At 44.2% G+C, this 23,161-nt stretch overlaps 1 protein-coding gene across 1 annotated transcript in view; it reads left to right on the top strand.

Annotated features, from left to right (window-relative positions):
* LOC124619251 (ATP-binding cassette subfamily G member 4) overlaps window positions 1-23,161 on the top strand; it is a 195,148-nt gene that overhangs the window by 120,351 nt on the left and 51,636 nt on the right. The window contains exons 3-4 of the mRNA XM_047145510.1: window positions 7,839-8,028; window positions 20,404-20,577. Of these exons, the coding sequence (XP_047001466.1) occupies window positions 7,839-8,028; window positions 20,404-20,577 (364 nt within the window). The remainder of the gene's footprint in view (window positions 1-7,838; window positions 8,029-20,403; window positions 20,578-23,161) is intronic.

The following is a 23,161-nucleotide window of genomic DNA, read 5'->3' as shown; positions in this document are numbered from 1 at the left end:
AAAACTGCCGCATGTTGCCTGACGTTTTGAATTATTACTTCTTTTCTACTAACTTGATTCACATATCGCTGAAATTAGCAACATATACCACTGGATGTACCTGCGAAATTATCTCAATATACTGATTATAGTACAGGAATCACGACGTTCGTGAAAATGAAACTTGCTAGAGATAAAAATGGCATATCTGTACAAATACGTATAAAATATGTATATATCGATTTATGTTAAATAGGCTATATTCGATATGTGGGTACGATGGCAAAGCCACGATTTCGACCAATTTTGGTACAAGTATTAGTTACGCTCTGGAAATAGATACAGCCTCATATTGGAGTGAGCTTGATAACGTGGAGAGAGGAGTGTAAGGGGGAAATGGACAGAAAGAGGGGAGAGGAGAAGAGAGACAGAGAAAGAGGGGAGAGGAGATGGACAGAAAGAGGAGGAAGAGGAGATGAACAGAGAGAGGGAGGCAGAAGAAATGAAAGTACAGAGGGGAAGAGGAGATGAACTATAAGAAGACTGGAATAAATACATAGCCGGGCAGTGTCCGGTATTCATCTATTTGTAATATAAGCTGTTTATTTCAAACCCTTCAGAATTCACCTATATTTGACCTACGTGCACTTGGCTCAAAGCTACTTTCTTTGATAGTCTTAATTACATCAACACCGCAATACTGGCATCTAATCTAGTTAGGTCTCGCGGCCATTCATATCGCTGCTTATGGACGTCATAAACATAAGTTACTCTGACGACTCACAACACTATGACCAACTGTTTAATATAGTAGCTTTAGTCCACATTTGGAGAGCTAAAAAGGAGCTATTCAGTGTGGGGTGAATTCCCCAAGTCCTTGGTAGGCTTCTGGAGCCATTTGGCACCAGCGTTTTACGCACAATTCACGCAATTCGTATTTGTTATTAGCCAGTAGTTCGCGGAAGCGATACTGGCGCCCGATAGCGTCCCATAACTAATCCATTGGGTTCAGATCAGGCTAATTTTGTGGTCCAGATTGATATCTAGCTCACCAAATTACATCAAAACTGGACTTCATTATCATCTCCCTCAGAACACTATAGCACGACTCTGACCTTGAAACAATAACAGTTATCCTGCTGGAATATGCCATCGCTGTCACCTGAACAACGACAACGACAACGACATATAAACGTGTCAGCTCATTTTAAGTTGACATGGCTTAGAGCCACAAGAATCTGTACTTTATAATGGCCTAAGGCCGAAATTGCAATCGTGAAATAAAGAAACTGTTTCAGTCACTTGCGTAAATATGATGCTGTTTGTCTGTCCACAAACTGACATAAAAACATGTAGGGTACGTCCCGTTGACACTGAATCGTGAAATTTGGCAAGCAGCAAGGTTTCACTGTACGAGTAAGGGAAAAAACCGAAAATTGTTAATTTGCGATTATATCACATAAAAAATATCTTTCTTCCATTAGAATTTACATTACATTCATCATTCGTAAAAGCGTAATAGAAGAATCTTAGAGGATGCAAATATAAAATGTAATTCGTAGTCAGGTTTCAAGTAAGCAAATAAAAAATATTTTATTTAATCTTCTCTTTTTACTTACAATGAGATCTCTACATGCACGTATACGGGTGGTGGTAGTACCGCTTACACAAAGTGTAATGGGGCAGTGCATTGGCGAAGCTGTCATTTGTCAAGTGTATCATGTGAATAGGTCTACGACGTGGTTAAGGCTTCACGACGGGAATTCGCAGACTTTCAACGCGAAATGAAAGTTGGAGCTAGATGTATGGGATATTCCATTTCGGAAATCACACGCAGCATCGCCTGCAGCGATTCTCCTGAGCTCGTGACCATATCGGTAGGACGCTAGACGACTGGAAAACCGTGGCCTCGTCAGATGAGTCCCAATTTCAGTTGGTAAGGGTTGATGGTAGTAAACGAGTGTTGAGTAGACCCAGTAAAACCATGGACCCAAGTTGTGAACAAATCACTGTTCACGCCGGTGGTGGCCATGTAATGAAGCGGGCTGTGTTTACATGGTATGGACTGGATCGTCTGGTCTAACTGAATCGGTCATTGACTGGAAATGGTTCGAATGCATGGAGGCCAATTGCAGCCATTCTTCGACTTCAGTTTTATGGATGACAGGGTGCCACGTCACCGGGCCAAAAACTGTTCGCAACTGGTTTGAAGAACATCGTGAACAATTCGAGCGAATGATTTGGCCATCCAGACCGCCCGACAAGGATAGCATCAAACATTTATGGGACGTAATCGAGACGTTAGTTTTTACAAAAACACTGTCCGCAGCTCGTGGTCTTGCGGTAGCGCTCTCGCTTCCCGCGCACCAGGTCCCGGGTTCGATTCCCGGCGGGGTCAAGGATTTTCTCTACCTCGAGATGACTGGGTGTTGTGTGTCTTTCATCATCATTGACTCGATGATGGTCCTCGCCGATACCCCAGAAGCAACAGTGTCCCTAATTTGCTGGGAAGTGGCGGTGCGGTCCCCTACGGCACTGCGTAGGATCCTACGGTCTTGGCGTGCATCCGTGCGTCGCTGCGGTCCGGTCCCAGGTCGACGGGCACGTGCACCTTCCGCCGACCACTGGCGACAACATCGATGTACTGTGGAGACCTCACGCCCCACGTGTTGAGCAATTCGGCGGTACGTCCACCCGGCCTCCCGCATGCCCACTATACGCCCTCGCTCAAAGTCCGTCAACTGCACATACGGTTCACGTCCACGCTGTCGCGGCATGCTACCAGTGTTAAAGACTGCGATGGAGCTCCGTATGCCACGGCAAACTGGCTGACACCGACGGCGGCGGTGCACAAATGCTGCGCAGCTAGCGCCATTCGACGGCCAACACCGCGGTTCCTGGTGTGTCCGCTGTGCCGTGCGTGTGATCATTGCTTGTACTGCCTCTCTCAGTGTCCGGAGCAAGTATGGTGGGTCTGACACACCGGTGTCAATGTGTTCTTTTTTCCATTTCCAGGAGTGTATATATATATATATATATATATATATATATATATATATATATATATATATATATATATATATATACCGATGAGCCAAAACATCATCACCACCTGCTTAATAGCTCGTTTCTCCGTCTTTGGAACGAAATACATTACTCATTCTGCGCATCAGAGATCCGACAGGTTGTTCGTAGGTATATGGAGGTATGCGACATTACATGTCTACCCACAGGTCATGTAATTTGCGTAAATAACGGGCCACTAGTGTGCGTACACAGCGATGACGCACGATAGCGACCCAGATGGATTCAATAGGATTTACGTCAGGCGAATTTGGTCGTCGAGACATCGACTTGAGTTTACTAAATGCTCCTCAAACCACTGTATCACGGTTCCCGCTCCAAGACTTCTTAAAGATGACATCGCAAACGGGGAAGACATCAAGCATGAAGGGAAGCAGGTGATTCGCAGCTGTCAGCAGGTCCTTTGTAAGCGCAGGAGAAAGTCTCCCGTAACACAACACTGCTCCCTCCAGCCTGCGTCCAAGGCACGCTGCACGTTTCGAGCCACAGTTCACATCGATAACGGCTTATGTGGAGACGACAAATCGATCTAATTTAGTAAGCCTACACGCCTCCATTGACCGAAGGTCTTATCCATATTGTCCCTTGCCCACTGCAATCGTAACTGACGATGTCGTTGTGTCGACATTTGAACAAGTATCGTGCTGTGCTGTAGAGCTCCATGTTCAACGATGTGGTCCGAAACACTTGCACGTGCACCAGCATTGTGTTCTTTCGGCGGAGATGAAACAGATCACCATCTATCCTACTTTACAGAGCACACAAGCCTCCAACGTTCTGCGAAGAGCGGTGCAACAATTTAGCGCCTAGTGGTAGTTTCACTGTCATTCTACCACTTTTCGTATGTGCTCACCACAGTAACATGTGAACATTCGACCAGCTTCCCGTTTTCGAAGTACTCGTTCACAGGCTCTGCTCCTCCTCAAAGTCGGTTATATAATTAGATTTTTCCATTTGCAGCTCACATCTTCGCTAGGGGGATCCCCTCTCCGTGTCTGCTTCACTTACATACACTAAAGGCCATTAAAATTGCTACACCACGAAGATGACGTGCTACAGGCGCGAAATTTAACCGACAGGAAGAGGATGCTGTGATTTGCAAATGACACGCTCTGCAGAGCATTCACACAAGGTTAGCGCCGGTCGCGACGCCTACAACGTGCTGACATGAGGAAAGTTTCCAACCGATTTCTCATACACAAACAGCAGTTGACCGGCGTTGCCTGGTGAAACGTTGTTGTGATGCCTCGTGTAAGGAGGAGAAATGCGTACCATCACGTTTCCGACTTTGATAAAGGTCGAATTGTAGCCTATCGCGATTGCGGTTTATCGTATGACGACATTGCTGCTCGATGGTCGATATCCAATGACTGCTAGGAGAATATGGAATCGGTGGGTTCAGGAGGGTAATACGGAACGCCGTGCTGGATCCCAACGACCTCGTATCACTAGCAGTCGATATGACAGGCATCTTATCCGGAAGGCTGTAACGGATCATGCAGACACGTCTTGATCCGTGAGTCAACAGATGGGGACGTTTGCAAGACAACAAACATCTGCACGAACAGTTCGACGACGTTCGCAGCAGCATGGACTATCAGCTCGGAGACCACGGCAGCGGTTACCCTTAACGCTACATCACAGACAGGAGCGCCTGCGATGGTGTACTCAACGACTAACCTGGGTGCACGAATGGCAAAACGTCATTTTTTCGGATGAATCCAGGTTCTGTTTACAGCATCATGATGGTCGCATCCGTGTTTGGCGACATCGCGGTGAATGCACATTGGATGCGTGTAATCGTCATCGCCATACTGGCATATCACCCGGCTTGATGGTATGAGGTGCCACTGGTTACACGTCTCGGTCACCTCTTGTTCGCATTGGCGGCACTTTGAACAATGGACGTTAGATTTCAGATGTGTTACGACCCGTGGCTCTACGTGTCATTCGATTCCTACGAAATCCTACATTTCAGCAGGATAATGCACGACCGCATGTTGCAGGTCCTGTAAGGGCCTTTCTGGATACAGAAAATGATCGACTGCTGCCCTGGCCAGCACATTCTCCAGATCTCTCACCAACTGAAAACATCTTGTCAATGGTGGCCGAGCAACTGGCTCGTCACAATACGCCAGTCACTACTCTTGATGAACTGTGGTATCGTGTTGAAGCTGCATGGGCAGCTGTACTTGTACACGCCAACCGAGCTCTGTTTGACTCAATTCAATTATTCAAATGTGTGTAAAATCTTATGGGACTTAACTGCTAAGGTCATCAGTCCCTAAGCTCACACACTACTTAACCTAAATTATCCTAAGGACAAACACACACACCCATGCCCGAGGGAGGACTCGAACCTTCGCTTTTACCAGCCGCCCAGTCTATGACTGCAGCCCCCTAGACCGCTCGGCTAATCCCGCGCTGACTCAATTCCCAGGCGTATCAAGGCCGTTATTACGGCCAGTGATGGTTGTTCTGGGTACTGATTTCTCAGGATCTATGCACCCAAATTGCGTGAAAATGTAATCAAATGTCAGTTCTAGTATAATATATCCGTCCAATAAAACCCGTTTATCATCTGCATCTCTTCTTGGTGTAGCAATTTTAATGGCCAGAAGTGTACTTCTGTTGTCGCGTCACGTGCCCGTAACGCTACCAGGCGGTATCCAACGTCGCGATGGGCAGTGGTCGTAATGTTTTAGCTTATCAGAATTGTGGTGTCACCGCCAGACACCACACTTGCTAGGTGGTAGCCTTTAAATCGGCCGCGGTCCATTAGTATACGCCGGACCCGCGTGTCGCCACTGTCAGTGATAGCAGACCGAGCGCCACCACACGGCAGGTCTAGAGGGACGTCCTGGCACTCGCCCCAGTTGCACAGCCGACTTTGCTAGCGAAGCTACACTGAACGATACGCTCTCATTTGCCGAGACGATAGTTAGCATAGCCTTCAGCTAAGTCATTGCCTACGACCTAGCAAGGCGCCATAGCTTTCATAATTAATATTGTGAAGCATGTATCATCAAGAGCGATGTTCTACAAATGTGGATTAAAGTTAAGTATTACAGCAACTGCGTCCATTTTCTAAGTTCTGATTTCCTTTTAACTTTTCCACACCCCACGCCAATCTGCGTGAGCTTAACGCGTGCCTTTCGGCTTCCTCTCGTTGTGACTTGGCTGTCGTGCTAAGTCACGACAAGAATATACACTCCTGGAAATTGAAATAAGAACACCATGTATTCATTGTCCCAGGAAGGGGAAACTTTATTGACACATTCCTGGGGTCAGATACATCACATGATCACACTGACAGAACCACAGGCACATAGACACAGGCAACAGAGCATGCACAATGTCGGAACTAGTACTGTGTATATCCACCTTTCGCAGCAATGCAGGCAGCTATTCTCCCATGGAGACGATCGTAGAGATGCTGGATGTAGTACTATGGAACGGCTTGCCATGCCATTTCCACCTGGCGCCTCAGATGGACCAGCGTTTGTGCTGGACGTGCAGACCGCGTGAGACGACGCTTCATCCAGTCCCAAACATGCTCAATGGGGGACAGATCCGGAGATCTTGCTGGCCAGGGTAGTTGACTTACACCTTCTAGAGCACGTTGGGTGGCACGGGATACATGCGGACGTGCATTGTCCTGTTGGAACAGCAAGTTCCCTTGCCGGTCTAGGAATGGTAGAACGATGGGTTCGATGACGGTTTGGATGTACCGTGCACTATTCAGTGTCCCCTCGACGATCACCAGTGGTGTACGGCCAGTGTAGGAGATCGCTCCCCATACCATGATGCCGGGTGTTGGCCCTGTGTGCCTCGGTCGTATGCAGTCCTGATTGTGGCGCTCACCTGCACGGCGCCAAACACGCGTACGACCATCATTGGCACCAAGGCAGAAGCGACTCTCATCGCTGAAGACGACACGTCTCCATTCGTCCCTCCATTCACGCCTGTCGCGACACCACTGGAGGCGGGCTGCACGATGTTGGGGCGTGAGCGGAAGACGGCCTAACGGTGTGCGGGACCGTAGCCCAGCTTCATGGAGACGGTTGCGAATGGTCCTCGCCGATACCCCAGGAGCAACAGTGTCCCTAATTTGCTGGGAAGTGGCGGTGCGGTCCCCTACGGCACTGCGTAGGATCCTACGGTCTTGGCGTGCATCCGTGCGTCGCTGCGGTCCGGTCCCAGGTCGACGGGCACGTGCACCTTCCGCCGACCACTGGCGACAACATCGATGTACTGTGGAGACCTCACGCCCAACGTGTTGAGCAATTCGGCGGTACGTCCACCCGGCCTCCCGCATGCCCACTATACGCCGTCGCTCAAAGTCCGTCAACTGCACATACGGTTCACGTCCACGCTGTCGCGGCATACTACCAGTGTTAAAGACTGCGATGGAGCTCCGTATGCCACGGCAAACTGGATGTCACTGACGGCGGCGGTGCACAAATGCTGCGCAGCTAGCGCCTTTCGACGGCCAACACCGCGGTTCCTGGTGTGTCCGCTGTGCCGTGCGTGTGATCATTGCTTGTACAGCCCTCTCGCAGTGTCCGGAGCAAGTATGGTGTGTCTGACACACCGGTGTCAATGTGTTCTTTTTTCCATTTCCAGGAGTGTATAAATAATTGATTTTGTACGGAACTCTCGGTGCGTGAGTTTGACTCATGCTGGCCAGTTTTATCCCATCTTTTTCTCTTTGGCCCTCGTGACATGCTCGCATGATGGGGACCCGGTTTCGACTCCCGCTCGTCGTGTTGCAGACTGACTGGCGTGACGGGCTCGGTGCTGGTGAACGGCGTGGAGCGACAGCTGGACGAGTTCCGCAGGCTGTCCTGCTACATCACGCAGGACGACCGGCTGCAGGAGCTGCTCACCGTGCACGAGAACATGCTCGTCGCCGCGGACCTCAAGCTGGGCGAGGACACCGACCTCAGCGAGAAGGCGCAGATCGTGAGTACCGCGCCCCAGTACCAGCAGTCAGACATTGCGGAATGAACACTACAAGACACCGAAAATCCTTTATCCGACAGTGATTGGTATTCGCCGCCGGGCAGCAGTATCGGGTCTGAGATACTGTGCTTAGCAACAGATAATAGGCGAACGGCTGTAAGTGCGTGTATGTACGCGCTGCACTCCGACGAAGGGGGCACACATTGTACCTTAGACCAGCGTTTCTTAACTGCCGAGTCCGCGACACATTGTTGTGTAGCGAATACATGGACGGTGTATCATTAGACTTTTCATGTCTTCTAACGTTCCGCAGATAAAATATTAAGAACATAAAAAATTTATCGACAAATCGTTTGTTGGAGTAATAAATTGTAAAACGTGTCTCATAGTCGTACCATAATTTAAAAAAATTAAATAAGATGCTTTTTAATATAACACATTTTCAAAATGAACTAAAAACCATAAAATACTTTGTCCTATCCCCATACAGATTCCTAACCACATATATATAGTCCTGAAAATTTGTGACTTCTTAAATTATGAAAATACTTGTAGATTTTAAAACGAGAAAGGTAGGCCGCATGCATACATGATAGTAAGGAGATGAACTATTAATGCACAATTTACGTTTTAGTATTAGTAATGGTAGTAGTAGTAGTAGCTTTATTCATCCGTAGATCTCTTACTATAAGGATATAGGACATGTCAAAGTATTTATAAGTTAAGACAAATTTGAAATAAGCTAATTCGTATACACATACATTTACAGACTTCCAGTTAGAGACAATCATTAGATTTACTACTGTTATACAATACTTTAAAAAAAAAACTTATTAAATAATGTAATGTCACACTGTTCACTCATATCTAACTATCAGTCACTTCACACACTATGCACTCAAACACACACACACACTGTTGATCTCTGTGGCATTTTCAGTACAGCAACTTTCCATTTGCAATCCTGAGAAACTGAGTCAGCATACCTCTATAATGTGTGAGATGTTGTGCTCAGGAAGAGGAAGAGTTGTTAGTATTGTGCTATGCATAGCTTGGGGGTAAATATTTATAGAAAAGGAAAAAAGAAGGGAAAAACATAGTGTGGAGGTGTTATGTGGAATGTTGTATGTTTCATTATTGTATGTGCCAACGTTTTTCGTATTAAATTCTACAACTATTTTCAAAGCAACTACAAATTCACAAGCACAGATTTTCTCGATTATCTGTCTGGAGTTAGGATTCTGTATTGGGCTAGGAGAAATTATTTCACAGCTTTTAGTCCATTTTAAAAACGTGTTACACTTTACAAAATTACTTTAATAATTACTTTCCACTTTTCAGTTCCATGTGTGTCAAATTTTTCAATCGATCTGAAACATTTTGCTTAGATTACAACAGGACATATGGTGAATTTCAGGCTTGTTTCAGGTTCTCGTTACCTGAGTCAGTCAGTACGTTGCTTCCTTCTGCGATTAACTCACGCAAAGATCTTGAAGAAAGAAATAAGAGAGAATCGATAGCACACGGGAACTTGTTACCAATCGTTGTTATCAAGAAACATTCGCAAGTGGTACAGGAAAAGGGGAAATTGCAGTAGTACATGAAGTAGCCTCCGCCACACACCAGACAAGAAAGTTTGCTAGTATTGCATTATCATCCAGTCCTGAGTTTGTTGAAAGTTGTGAGGCTCTAGCTCACCGAGAAGTTTAAATTCGATTGCAAAATTTGTACGGAACAAACAGGCAAGAAAGCGATCAGGTAAAAAGAGTTTAAAATGTACTGTATGTACTTTGAGTTTTCTTAGTTGCATCTAAGAAAAAAATTCATATTTAGGGGTGTCGCGAAAGTTTGAAACATACTTTGCTCTGTTCCAAAGAAAAAAAGGTTTGATAACTGCGGCCTTAGCGCACTGGTACATACAAGCAAAGCATTGCCTCTATCGCTCCCGCGCTAAGTTTCGAAACCAACATCTAAGTCACCTGTCGAAGTGAAAAAAGTTGAGTGTCTCTCATTAATTAATATGTAAAGAGGAGCTGACAGTTACAATTTCAGCACAGAAAGAAGCTCAGCATCGGTCGTAATGTCATCTGTGTTTTATTGCAGACCTAGGTGTCAGCTAGCGCTGCTCCTGTCGTCAGTGCTATAAATACAAAAATAACACAGGAACTACACACGGAAAATGCAAACTAACCAAGAACCATAAGACATTTGTACAAAATACCTGTTGCACAATTAGATGCCGTTATAGGTAGTCATGTAGACTCAGAATAGGTATGACAACACATATTGCTACATAAATTAGCATCAATCAAACAGTAGCCGCTCTTTACAAACCCGTACAGCTAACCTAGATTTACGCCATATTTGACGTCCAACGTCCTCTATTTCCATTATCCAGATATTCAAAATTGGGTTAAGATTTTTTAATTTTTTGTACACCCTAAGAATAACAAGAATTCAAAATAATTATAGTAAAATATAATAAATAGACATAAAGAGACATAAAAGCTATGAGACATTAAAACTAAAATAAGCATTGCGACAAATATAGCATTCATTATAGTGAAGTACATTACGCTGCATTAAAAGTTTTCTATACAATATTAAAACGGGAGTAGCAAGCTGGTGTAAGAATTGTAATTGTCCGTTCTTTATTTTATTTTATAATCTAATATAATCACGAGTACAAATGTACGTAGACAGTACGTAAAGAAATTTTGAAATGTTTCGTGGCTACCAAGTGAAATTGAAAAACAGTAAAATATTTATAACATGCTCTGCAATAAAATATAGATCATATTACGATCGATGCTGACCTTCTTTCTGTCCTAGATTACGTTGCTATAGTTACGTTATTCCTACGGCATCAAAGCTGATGAGTTATAACCTCTGTAATTTACAGCTGGAATCCAGCAACGATTTTAACAGGTACACTATTTGTTTTGGTATTACACATGTAGTAGTACAGTTAACACAATTTTTCCGAAATTTCACATAGTTCACTGCTTCCACTAAACTAAAAATAAAATACATTAGTTTGGCAGATAGCATTTAGTTTTCTGAATAATATAAGTGGAATGTTTTATAGTGCTTTCACAAGAAATAACATCAGTTCTACCCATAGCGTCCGGTTTTTACACAATACAGTGGTTAATGTTCTGTGTCTTTTTCTTAATGCATTACACACACAGAAAAAATATCAAGATAAGAAGCATAACGTATTAAAAATTGGTAATTACAGAGAAAACGCTTCTGTGAGTTGGATAGTATCCTGCTATCTTCTCAAAATCTTCATCATTTATTGAGTTTTGGATCTGAGGGTCAATATACATATATAATGACCCTTATCATTCAAATACTAATATTTAGACACAGTAAACACTCTCAAGTAGAGGACTGTTTGTATCTGGTTGGTAACGACATCTCATCTTAACCGAGCCTCAAAATTCACTAACTTACTTTCGAAAAGTGTGTAATGCTTTTAAACAACTTTACCTGTAGAACGAAATATTACTTCTTTTAAGACATATTCCGTTGCAACCAATCGCTGAACAACATTTCACCACAGGAATAAAGAAATGAATTGTACAGTGTCCCATAAGTCGTCTGCAAATCGATCGAGATGTTGGTTTTAATATAGTGACGTCGTGCTTGGCTTATATCACCTCCGGCCTAACCTCGTACTCCCTCCATGCTCCGTCTGCGGAACCACGAGGAACTGTTATTACTTCAGACTCCATATGGATACTGCTGCTTGGCACGAAATCTGATTCACTGACAGATGCAGGAGAAATTTTTGGGGAACCACGACAACATGACAAATATTCATCTACATACATACTCCGCATGCCACTACACAATGCATGATGGAGGTACGTTTACAGTTACTTGACATTTCGTTTCCTGTTCCACTTGCAAATGAAGCGAAGGAAAAACGACTATCTATACGCTTCTGTAGAACACATAGTTTCCCTTATTTTCTCTTCGCTGTCCTTACGCAATATATACGTTGACAGCAGCAGAATCGTTCTGCCGCCATCTGTAAATGCCGGTTCTCTAAATTTTCTCGTCTCCATAGTGTTTCGTGAAAACAACGTCGTCTGTTCTATAGGGATTCATATTTGAGCCTACGAATCATCTGTCATACTCGAATGTTGATCGAACACACTGGTAACAAATTTAGCAGCATGTCTCTGATCTACTTCGACGTTTTTCTTTAATGCGACCTTTTGGGGATCCGAAAAACTCGATCAGTACTCAAGAATATGTCGCACTCGTGCTCTGTACGCGGCTCCCCTTTTAGGGATGAGCTACAATCTCATAAAATTCTCCCAATGAAACGAAGTCGACTAGTCGCTTTCCCTACGACCTTTCTTACGAACTCGTTTTGTTTCATAACGCTTTACAACGCTATGCCCAGATATTTGATTTTACAGAATTACATTTCCTGCTGATGTGCATTAATTACATTTTTCTACAGATAGAGCAAGTTGCCATTCATTACACCAAACAGAAATTTTCTCGAATAAGGCAACACATTTACTAGACCTCTTACTTTAGGAAGGAAAAAGAAGTAAGATATCAGCGCATAAATTTGGGCCATAATTCTGATAACAGACAGACAGCTGCCTGCCCGAAAGTGCGTAGAGATCGAAGAGACGGCCGGCCGATGTGACCGAGCGGTTCTAGGCGCTTCAGTCTGGAACCGCACGACCGCTACGGTAATAGGTTCACATCCTGCCTCGGGCATGGATGTGTGTGATGTCCTTAGGTTAATTAGGTTTAAGTAGTTCTAAGTTCTAGGGAACTGATGACCTCAGAGCCATTTTTTGAGATAGAAGAGACATAATCTCTTTACAGGTACACGCTCAACAAAGGTGCGTGAGTGACACCGAGGGTGTTGCCGAACTGGGAGGTTTTAGAAAGACCATTTGCCGTTTTATTCAAGCACGTGTCAATGTTAGACTACCCACGACGTGGTCATGTCACATAAGAGCGCGAAAGAGGAGAGCTAAAGGAACATAAACACCCTTCGCTGCTTCGGATCACGTTCAGATTTCGTGTAATGGGTTTGAACGGTCTCTAGTGGTTCCACCTTGCACGCTAGAACAAATATTGTGTCCGCGATACACTCCAAAGTGGTCAGATTACTCGATGGTGTTGCAACCCCACGATGTTCTTAGAGAAGTGTTGAATCGTGCCAGCAGTCTCAAAGATTGTTAATAACGTCGCTCCGTTGCACATCACATTGCAGAGGGTCGTATTCGACCGCAAAATGTGTGTAAATGAAATACGCTCAAGAAGCGGAGGTTCCATTGACGGCCTTTATGCCACCTCCTGCGGCCTTTTCTTTTCGATTCGGCGGTGTATTTCAAATGTTTCCCTCGGCCACCCATAAGAAAAACATGCGATTTCAACGCTGGACTTCACCGTTCTAACCTCCATGACAGGAGCGTCAAAAGCAGAGGTGAAATGCGGGTAAGTGGGTGTGTGGCGAGCTTCACATTGAGTGACACGCCCATCGTGACGTTGGGCAGAATGGTGGGGAAAATTTGGTGCGAAAGTAACATCATTACCTCACCTAACACCCTACTTGAACTTCTGAGATCTGGCCTTTTTTCTCGCATGTGTCGACGCCTTACTGTTCGAAGCGTCGATGAGCCCGAGAGCGACATCGCAAGGTTTCACACTTTTTCACCATTACAGCAGAGGTTTCTTCGCACCTTCGAGCCAAATTTCAAACTTATGGGTCGCACTGGGAAACAATTACTAGGTTTCAAAAAAGTAATCCTTCAGCTGATTTGCACATTGTATGTATTTTGAGGCTCGTAACTCACGGCACGAAAATTACACTGACTATATTCATCGATTGTTTGAGAATGACCAACATACTTTACTGATAATTTCAAATCTTTTAGAAGCATTATCTTGCTAACACCTCCCACGAAACAATGAAAGGAAAAAAAATTATCATTTACATTTTCGCTGTGTATGCAATAAAAATTCAGCACCAGGGACGCTGTTTTAATTTCGTACTTCTTTTCTATTTCCATTTATATACGCAACATACATACCACTAAACGTACCTGCAACATTATATCATCATATGACACATTGCTCAGGACGTGGCATAAACATTATCATGCGTGATACGGGTGTTATATATGTGGAAGTACGATTTATTAAACAATCGGGGTCTTGGTGGGGAAGGGGGGGTAGGGGGGGGGGGATATTACTGGTGATGGCACATTTCGATATTCGAACTGAGAAACTGTCCGCCTTCGGTTACCATCAGAAACTTTAATGATGTGATACAGTGTTTGTAAACGAATCCGTCAATGCACATGATGCAAGTCACTTGTATACCTTAGTCCATGCTTCGACCGTTCATCGTCGGTTTCTGAAACTGCCTTAAACTTCGTACCCTATTACTTCACATGTGGCACAGTGCAATTTTATAATTTTGCTGATTTATTTTAACTTCGTTGCTTAAGGACCTTCCTGTCATCATATCGTCATTTATCCTAACAGGGAAAACTCGATGGCGCCCTCTTTCCGTGAATCGTCTAAACTTTTTTTCTTTTTCGTTGGTGTATCGTATAGTGATACTTTTGTGCAGCATTGAACCGCTGCGCTTGGTCTCGTACGTGAGCAGTTATAATTCCAGTCAGCTGAGGGCTGCGTTGTTGACCCTGGAGGAGTTGAATACCTCTAATGGACGCAATCACTGCTGACCCAAGACACTGTAGGCCGTGAGAAAACCGGTGCGTTAACGCATGGAGATGTGGACTCTAATACGTATCGTGGGATGGAATGGCTACGATCAAATGATATAGAATGTTATGGTCGTGCCTTCTCCATACCGTAAGATACTGCCACTCGATCACATCGCTAAACGACACCAAGGCCAAGTGCAACGACATTCTGTTCGAATCAATAATGCAGTAGGATTGCTATCGTTCTGGAATTGGAAGCTATGTTTTATTCAGTTAAGGTACGAGATTCGCATTCGGAAGGTTTGCGTTTCAAATCTTTATCTTGGCAAACAGATTTAGGTTGCTTTTTCTGAATCAATTCTGCTAAATGCTTATGTGTTTCCTCTGAATAGTCCACCGCCAATTCCATGTCTCAGTTCAGTGCAACAATTGTAATGTTCACGTTCTCAACACACTACGATTCTACCTTGTTTTCTTTACAGAACAGTTGCAAAACATGATCACACTACATATTTCCATTTAGCGCTATTCCGAGTATTGTGTAGTGACGAAGCCTCCATTATATTCATTTGGTTTATAGAAAGTTCTGGAAAATGCTGCTCAGCAGTGAACATTTTATTTATGCATCTACCGTCGTATCAAATGTTCAAATGTGTGTGAAATCTTATGGGACTTAGCTGCTAAGGTCATCAGTCCCTAAGCTCACACACTACTTAACCTAAATTATCCTAAGGACAAACACACACACGCATGCCCGAGGGAGGACTCGAACCTCCGTCGTATCACTTTAGTACCAAATGTTGTCTCTAGACTTTTATGACAAAGAGCAGCCGAAGCTGTGGCGGTAAGCATTTCTCTTTTTTTATTTTTTGACATCCATCCACCCCTGCAGTCCGTTCTCACGCTCGCTAGATAACGCCTCCGTCTATGACCTTCCTTCACCTGTACACGTACCTTCCTTAACTAAATTCTTCTTAAAATTAATTAAAATTCCTATTTCTTAAAACTGAAACCTTCTTCGTAAGAGGCTGTTATTATTTGATTTACCGTAATACTCGGTCTTCGGACAGTGACCATTTATTGCATTGAAGACACGTAAGAAAATGTGCGTGGCAAATGAAATGTTTTAAGCACCTAGTCCAATTGGTAGGTGCAGGTTTACATGGCACATTATAAAACAGACAATGCAATAAAAAGTAGCGAAGTCCTATTACTGAAAAGGCAGATTACAAAATGTTCGAAAACATTAGCAGATTGTTCAAGGCAAGTGAATTACCGTTAAATTTTGCAACGATTCACTGCTTACAATTCACTATTTCTGATAATACTCGACAGGCTATAAAAACAATATGTTCAAACAACAAACTACAAGAATTAGAAATTATTAAGTGTTTTACACTGCAGATACATCACATCCTGAACTGGATAATTCACACCCTAGAATAAATGAAGCGCTGTATCATAGGTACGTTCCCAGTATGCTCGAATATTACAATGTACAAATGAGAAACTAATGTAGTCAGCATATTTCCAGTCATTAATGAGTTACTGAATCATATTTATTTAAACTCAGCTAACAGGAATAGTATTTTTCTGAATAGAAAAGTGTAGACATCGTCAAAGAACTTAATATTATGAGAACTGTTCCTGAATACGTGTATTCATTAACGTACTTTTGGTTAACGATACCTTACTTTTTTCCAAAAATTGTGCAAAGATTGAATATAATATTAGAACCAAAAACTATCTCCACAAAGGCTTCAAGGTTTTAATATAGCATGTTCTGTCCTTAGAAACATATGTTGTTGCGCTGATACAAAAACAAAAATGTTGCTTAATTTGCGTTGTTTCAGTCTTTGTTGTGTTTTATGCGATAGTACAGCCAAGCAACGTGTTTATTCAGTGAACAGAACAGATGAGAATATTGTATAAAGTAAATAAACATGTTTATTACACGAATATTTTTAAGGATCTTAGAATTTTTACACACATTTACCTATACATTTACTACTTGGTGGTTTGTGTTGCTGATTGTACAATGACAAGACATAAAAGGTAATTCTCTTGTAGATCTTGTCCCCTTGTGTAGAGGTCTGAATGGAGTTTTGTACTCTCGTAGAAAGATAGTCAACAATCTCCTAACATAAAGCATGAAATTCAAAAGTAATTCATGAACATACTGTGTTTAAATATATCAGGTTGTGGTTGTGGTACACAGTCATGTAGAACTTTTTAAAAGACATCATATTCGTCATAGACTACAGAAATTATTTATTTTCACTGTTCCAACTTTGGCATTAAGGCCATTATCAAATAGCTTACAGCAAAATATGGTACTTGAGCACATGTCGAACTTTAAAAATCCTATGAAATGTGCAAATGTCATCTTCGTATCTGGTCCTTTTAACTGTACTCGTGAAGTATGTAGTCTCGCACTCGTTTAATGTTGCTGTATTTTTACAGTTAAGAGGCTCAGATACGATGATGTTACGTGTACACGTCAAAGCATTTTTAAAGTTTGACCTGTGCTCAAGCGCAATCTTTTGCAGTATGTCACTTGATAATGGGCTTCAGGCCGAAACTGCTACAGTGGAAATAAATATTCGATACAGTCGCTACTGGGTTTTAGTTGTGTATGTGAATCAATGTTATGATACTTGTGTTATTTCGTATTCTTCGTGGTGTTGCAATTTTAATGGAAAGTGTTGTAACTGTATATAGGGTGTCCCAGAAGAAATGGTCAATATCCAGGGATGTGACATGAACGATCATTCGAAGCAAGAAAGTGTAGCAAACGTGTGTCTAAAATATATACCTCACTTCTTCATTTTCGATACTATGAAAGAAATCTGTACTATGGCAAAGTGTTTGATTTCCATTTTTTGAGAGGTGCTAGTAAGGACCATAGCAAGAAAAAAATGCCCAGTAAACATCGCATCTAAAGTGCATACCTTAACAGCTGTGTGCCCTCGTTCAACTTCGCTAATGTGAAATACATCACTTCTAGTAAACAAGTGCTCATAGCCCTTAAGGTACGCGTTATAGAGCCCACGTTTACTGGACTTTTTTGTTGTTGTTTTGGCCCAGACTCAATAGAAATGAGAACTCCGTCCTAACAGGCTTCGGAAGGCCCTACCGTTAACGGCCGACCACCGTGTCATCCTCACTACACTGAGGTGCGCAAAGTCATGAGATACCTCGCAATATCGTGTTGGGCCTATTTTTTTCCCGGTGCAGTGCAGCAGTTCGACGTACCATGGACTCAACAAGTGGTTGGAAGTGGCCTGCGGAAATTTTGAGCCATGGTGCCTCTATAGCCTCCCATAATTGCGACAGTGCTACCAGTGCAGAATTTTGTGCAAGAACTTACTTCTTGACTGTGTCCCATTGATGTTCTACGGGATTCGTGTCAGGTGATATGGGTGGTCAGTTTAGTCGCTAGAATCGTCTAGAATATTCTTCAAACCATTTGCGAACAGCTGTGACCTGGTGACATGGTACATTGTCATCCATAATGGTTTAGGAACATGAAGTCCATGAATGGCTGCAAATGGTCTCCAAGTAGCCGAACCATTTCCAGTCAAAGATCGGTTCAGTTGGACCAGAGAACCCAGTCCATTCCATGTGATGCCCACATCATTATGGTCCCACCACCAGCGTAAACAGTGCTCTGTTGACAATTTGGGTCCATGGCTTCATGGGATCCGTGCCACGCTCGAACCCTACCATCAACACTTACCGTCTGAAACCGGGATTCATCTGACGAGGCCACGGTTTTCCAACCGTCTAGGGTCCAACCGATGTGGTCACAATGCCAGAAGAGGATCTGCTGGCGATGTCGTGCTGTTCGCAAAAGCTACTCGCGTCGGTCGTCTGCTGACACAGCCCATTACGCTAAATTTCGCCGCACTATCCTAATGAATACGTTTGTCATACGTCCCACATTCGTTTTTGCGGTTATTTCATGTAGTGTTACTTGTTTATCTGCACTGACAACTCTACGCAGACGCCGCTGCTCTCGGTCGTTAAGTGAAGGCCGTCGGCCACTGCGTTGTCGGTGGTGAGAGGTAATGCGTGAAATGTGGTAGTCTCGGCACAGTCTCGACACTGTAAATCGCGGAATACTGCATTCGCAAAAATTTTTCCGAAACAGAATATCCCCTGCACCCAGTTCCATCGACCAATCCGCGTTCAAAGTCTGTTACTTCCCGTCGTGCGGCCATAACCACGTCGGAAACCTTTACACATGAATCACCTGAGAGCAAATGACAGTTCCGCCAATGCACTGTCCTTTTATAGCTTGTGCACACGATACTACCGTCACCTGGATATGTGCATACCGCTATCTCATGACTTTTGTCAGCTAAGTATATACGCGGATATGTAGAAGGACGTTAGCACATTGCTCTCCCATCCGTTGCCAGCTTTCGTGGCTAGAGCCGCTACTTCTCAGTCAAGGAGCTCCTCAACTGGCCTCACAAGGGCTGAGTGAACCCCACTTCCTAACAACGCTCGGAAAACGCGGACGGACACGCATGCGAATGATAGTAAAGCCCGACAGCGCTTGACGTCGGTGATCTGACGGGGACTGGTGTTGCCACTGCGGCAAGACCGTTGGCTCTGGTCCATGCTACCACCTTTCCAAATATAGAAAGCAAAGAGCTTACAGTAGAATACATTTGTTTCACAGTATCGAAGATAAAGTGTTCATAGTTCTAATGGAATGCATTTTATAGCCCATGTTGTTGTTGTGGTCTTCAGTCCTGAGACTGGTTTGATGCAGCTCTCCATGCTACTCTATCCTGTGCAAGCTCCTTCATCTCCCAGTACCTACTGCAACCTACATCCTTCTGAATCTGCGTAGTGTATTCATCTCTTGGTCTCCCTCTACGATTTTTACCCTCCACGCTGCGCTCCAATGCTAAATTTGTGATCCCTCAGAACATGTCCTACCAACCGATCCCTTCTTCTAATCAAGTTGTGCCACAAACTTCTCTTCTCCCCAATCCTATTCAATACCTCCTCATTAGTTATGTGATCTACCCACCTAATCTTCAACATTCTTCTGTAGCACCACATTTCGAAAGCTTCTATTCTCTTCTTGTCCAAACTATTTATCGTCCATGTTTCACTTCCATACATGGCTACACTCCATACAAATACTTTCAGAAACGACTTCCTGACACTTAAATCTATGCTCGATGTTAACAAATTTCTCTTCTTCAGAAACGCTTTCCTTGCCATTGCCAATCTACATTTTATATCCTCTCTGCTTCGACCATCATCAGTTATTTTGCTCCCCAAATAGCGAAACTCCTTTACTACTTTAAGTGTCTCATCTCCTAATCTAATTCCCTCAGCATCACCCGACTTAATTCGACTACATTCCATTATCCTCGTTTTGCTTTTGTTGATGTTCATCTTATATCCTCCTTTCAAGACACTGTCCATTCCGTTCAACTTCTCTTCCAAGTCCTTTGCTGCCCATATTTAGTAGAATTTGTCGCTTCGAATTATCAACGTTCCTGTCATATCCCTGAAATGTCCATTCGTCCTGGGACTCCCTATATTAATGAGTACCCGGGACATTTATGTTACCTGGTGTGTGGGTGTATACATAAGCTGTGCGCAAGTGTTTGTACGGCTGGGCGTTGTGCAGGTGGAGGAGACGCTGCGCACCCTGGGCCTGTGGGAGGCGCGCAAGACGCTGGCGGGGCGGCTGTCGGGCGGCCAGAAGAAGCGGATGTCCATCGCGCTGGAGCTCATCTGCAACCCGCTCGTCATGTTCCTCGATGAGCCAACCACCGGCCTCGACAGCTCCACGTGCGCCCAGGTCGGTACCCCGCTCTTACTTAACGCACCTAAAGGCAGGTCTCGCGCGTGGCCCACAAAAAGAGAGAGACACAGAGCGAGAGAGCGGGAAAGACGCTTGATTACCAAGGCACTAATTCAAGGTCCCGACCTTCTGTTCGTGGCCGACTGCGATGCCGCACGCTATTCCTGACGTAATACTAATTTACCTTCAAAATAGTGTTGAGCAATCAGTAAATCGAGGAGAGACAAGTTTGTAACCTTTTCTTTTATATATTACCATGAAAATTATAAAATTTAATGATGTTCAACAAACCTCACAGAAAATTTAATGTGGTTCCCTCCAGCAATTCTCAGTACCATGAGAGACAAAAGATAAGTAATTAGAAATCCCTATCTACACATATTATAAAAAATGATGTCCATATACAGGGTGAGTCGCGTAAAACGTAACACCCCCTTTATTCCGGGAGTGATGGCACATATCGGTATGCGGTTTTCGGCGAATCATAGCAGACCATGGGGCGCATACGTTGGTACATGCACAATAATCACAACGTTTATATTGTCCGAAATAGTGAGGCAAGTACATGTTTTTAAATGAGACGGTATACTTTTTTTACCATCATTCGAAAACTCTGGAAAAGACACGTATAGTGATGCAACGCATTTTGCTATTGTGATTCAAACTTTGCTTAAAAGAGAGCGGATGAGTATTTACCTACGTAGAGTAGGCCGTGAATGCCGCATAGAGTACGGCAACTCGGCCCGCGGGTCGCGCGAGGCGTGTTTACATCTGCAGCCGCTTCCGACCGCCTCGACCTTCAATCGTACAATATTTCCCAGCGTCTTTTAAGCGAAGTTTGAATCACAATAGCAACATGCGTTACATCACTATACGCGTCTTTTAAAGAGCGTTCGAATGAGGGAAGAAAAGTATAGCGTCCCATTTAAAAAACATGTACTTGCCTCATTATCTCGGTGATTGTTGTTCATGTACTAAAGTATGTGCCCCATAGTCGGCTATGATTCGCCGAACACCGCTTGTCGATGCGTGCAATCGCCCCATACACTGAAGCACCAAAGAAACTGGGATAGGCATGCATACTCAAATACAGATATATGTAAACAGGCACCATACAGCGCTGCGGTCGGCAACGCCTGTATAAGACAAGTGTCTCACGCAGCTGTTAGATCGATTACTGCTGCTACAATGGCAGGTTACCAAGATTTAAGTGAGTTTGAACGTGGCGATGGGACACAGTATCCTCGAGGTAGCGATGAAGTGGGGATTTTCCCATACGACCATTTCACGAGTGTATCGTGAATATCAGAAATGCGGTAAAACATCAAATCTCCGACATCAGTGCGGCAGGAAAAAGATCCTGCAAGAACCGGACCAACGACGACTGAAGAAAATCGTTCAACGTGACAGAAGGGCAAGCCTTCCGCAAATTGCTGCGTATTTCAATGCTGGGCCATCAACAAGTGTCAGCATACGAAACATTCAATGAAACATCATCGATATGGGCTTTCGGAACGGAAGGTCAACTGGTGTACCCTTGATGACGGCACGACAAAGCTTTTTGCCTCGCCTGGACTCGTCAACACCGACATTGGCTCTTGATGACTGGAAACATGTTACCTGGTCGGACGAGTCTCGTTTCAAATTGCATCGAGCGGATGGACGTGCACGGGTATGGAGACAACCTCATGAGTCCATGGACCCTGCAACTGGCGGAAACTCCGTAATTGTCTGTGTGTGTGTATTGGGGGAAGGGGGGAGGGGTGCAGTTGGAGTGATGGAGTGATATGGACCCATGATACGTCTAAATACGACTCCGACAGGTGACACGCACATAAGCGTCCTGCCTGATCACCTGCATCCATTCATGACCATTGTGCATTCGGATGGACTTGGGCAGTTCCAGCAGCACAATGCGGCATCCCACACGTCCAGAATTGCTACCGAGTGGTTCGAGGAACACTCTTCCGAGTTTAAACATTTCCACTGGCCACCAAACTCCCCAGACATGAGCATTATTGAGCATATCTGGGATGCCTTGAAACGTGCTGCTCAGAAGATATCTCCACCCCTCGTGCTCTTACGGATTTATGGACAGCCCTGCAGGACTCATGATGTCAATTCCCTCCAGACATTAGTGGATTCCATGCCACATCGCGTTGAGGTACTTCTGCGTGCTCGCGGGGTCGTACACATATTAGGGAAGTGTGGTGTCACCGCAAGACACCACACTTGCTAGGTGGTAGCCTTTAAATCGGCCGCGGTCCATTAGTATACGTCGGACCCGCGTGTCGCCACTGTCAGTGATAGCAGACCAAGCGCCACCACACGGCAGGTCTAGAGAGCCTGACTAGCACTCGCCCAGTTGTACAGCCGACTTTGCTAGCGAAGCTACATTGACCGATACGCTCTCATTTGCCGAGACGATAGTTAGCATAGCCTTCAGCTACGTCATTTGCTACGACCTAGCAAGGCGCCATAGCAGTTGATAATTAATATTATGAAGCATGTACCGTAACGAGAGATGTTCTAAAATTGTGGATTAAAGTTAAGTATTACATCATCTACGTACTTTATTTGC

Source organism: Schistocerca americana, chromosome 6 (assembly GCF_021461395.2).
Source record: "Schistocerca americana isolate TAMUIC-IGC-003095 chromosome 6, iqSchAmer2.1, whole genome shotgun sequence".
NCBI classification, from domain to species: Eukaryota; Metazoa; Arthropoda; class Insecta; order Orthoptera; family Acrididae; genus Schistocerca; species Schistocerca americana.
The sequence above is the reverse complement of the archived record's forward strand: the minus strand, read 5'-3'. Positions and strand labels throughout refer to the sequence as shown.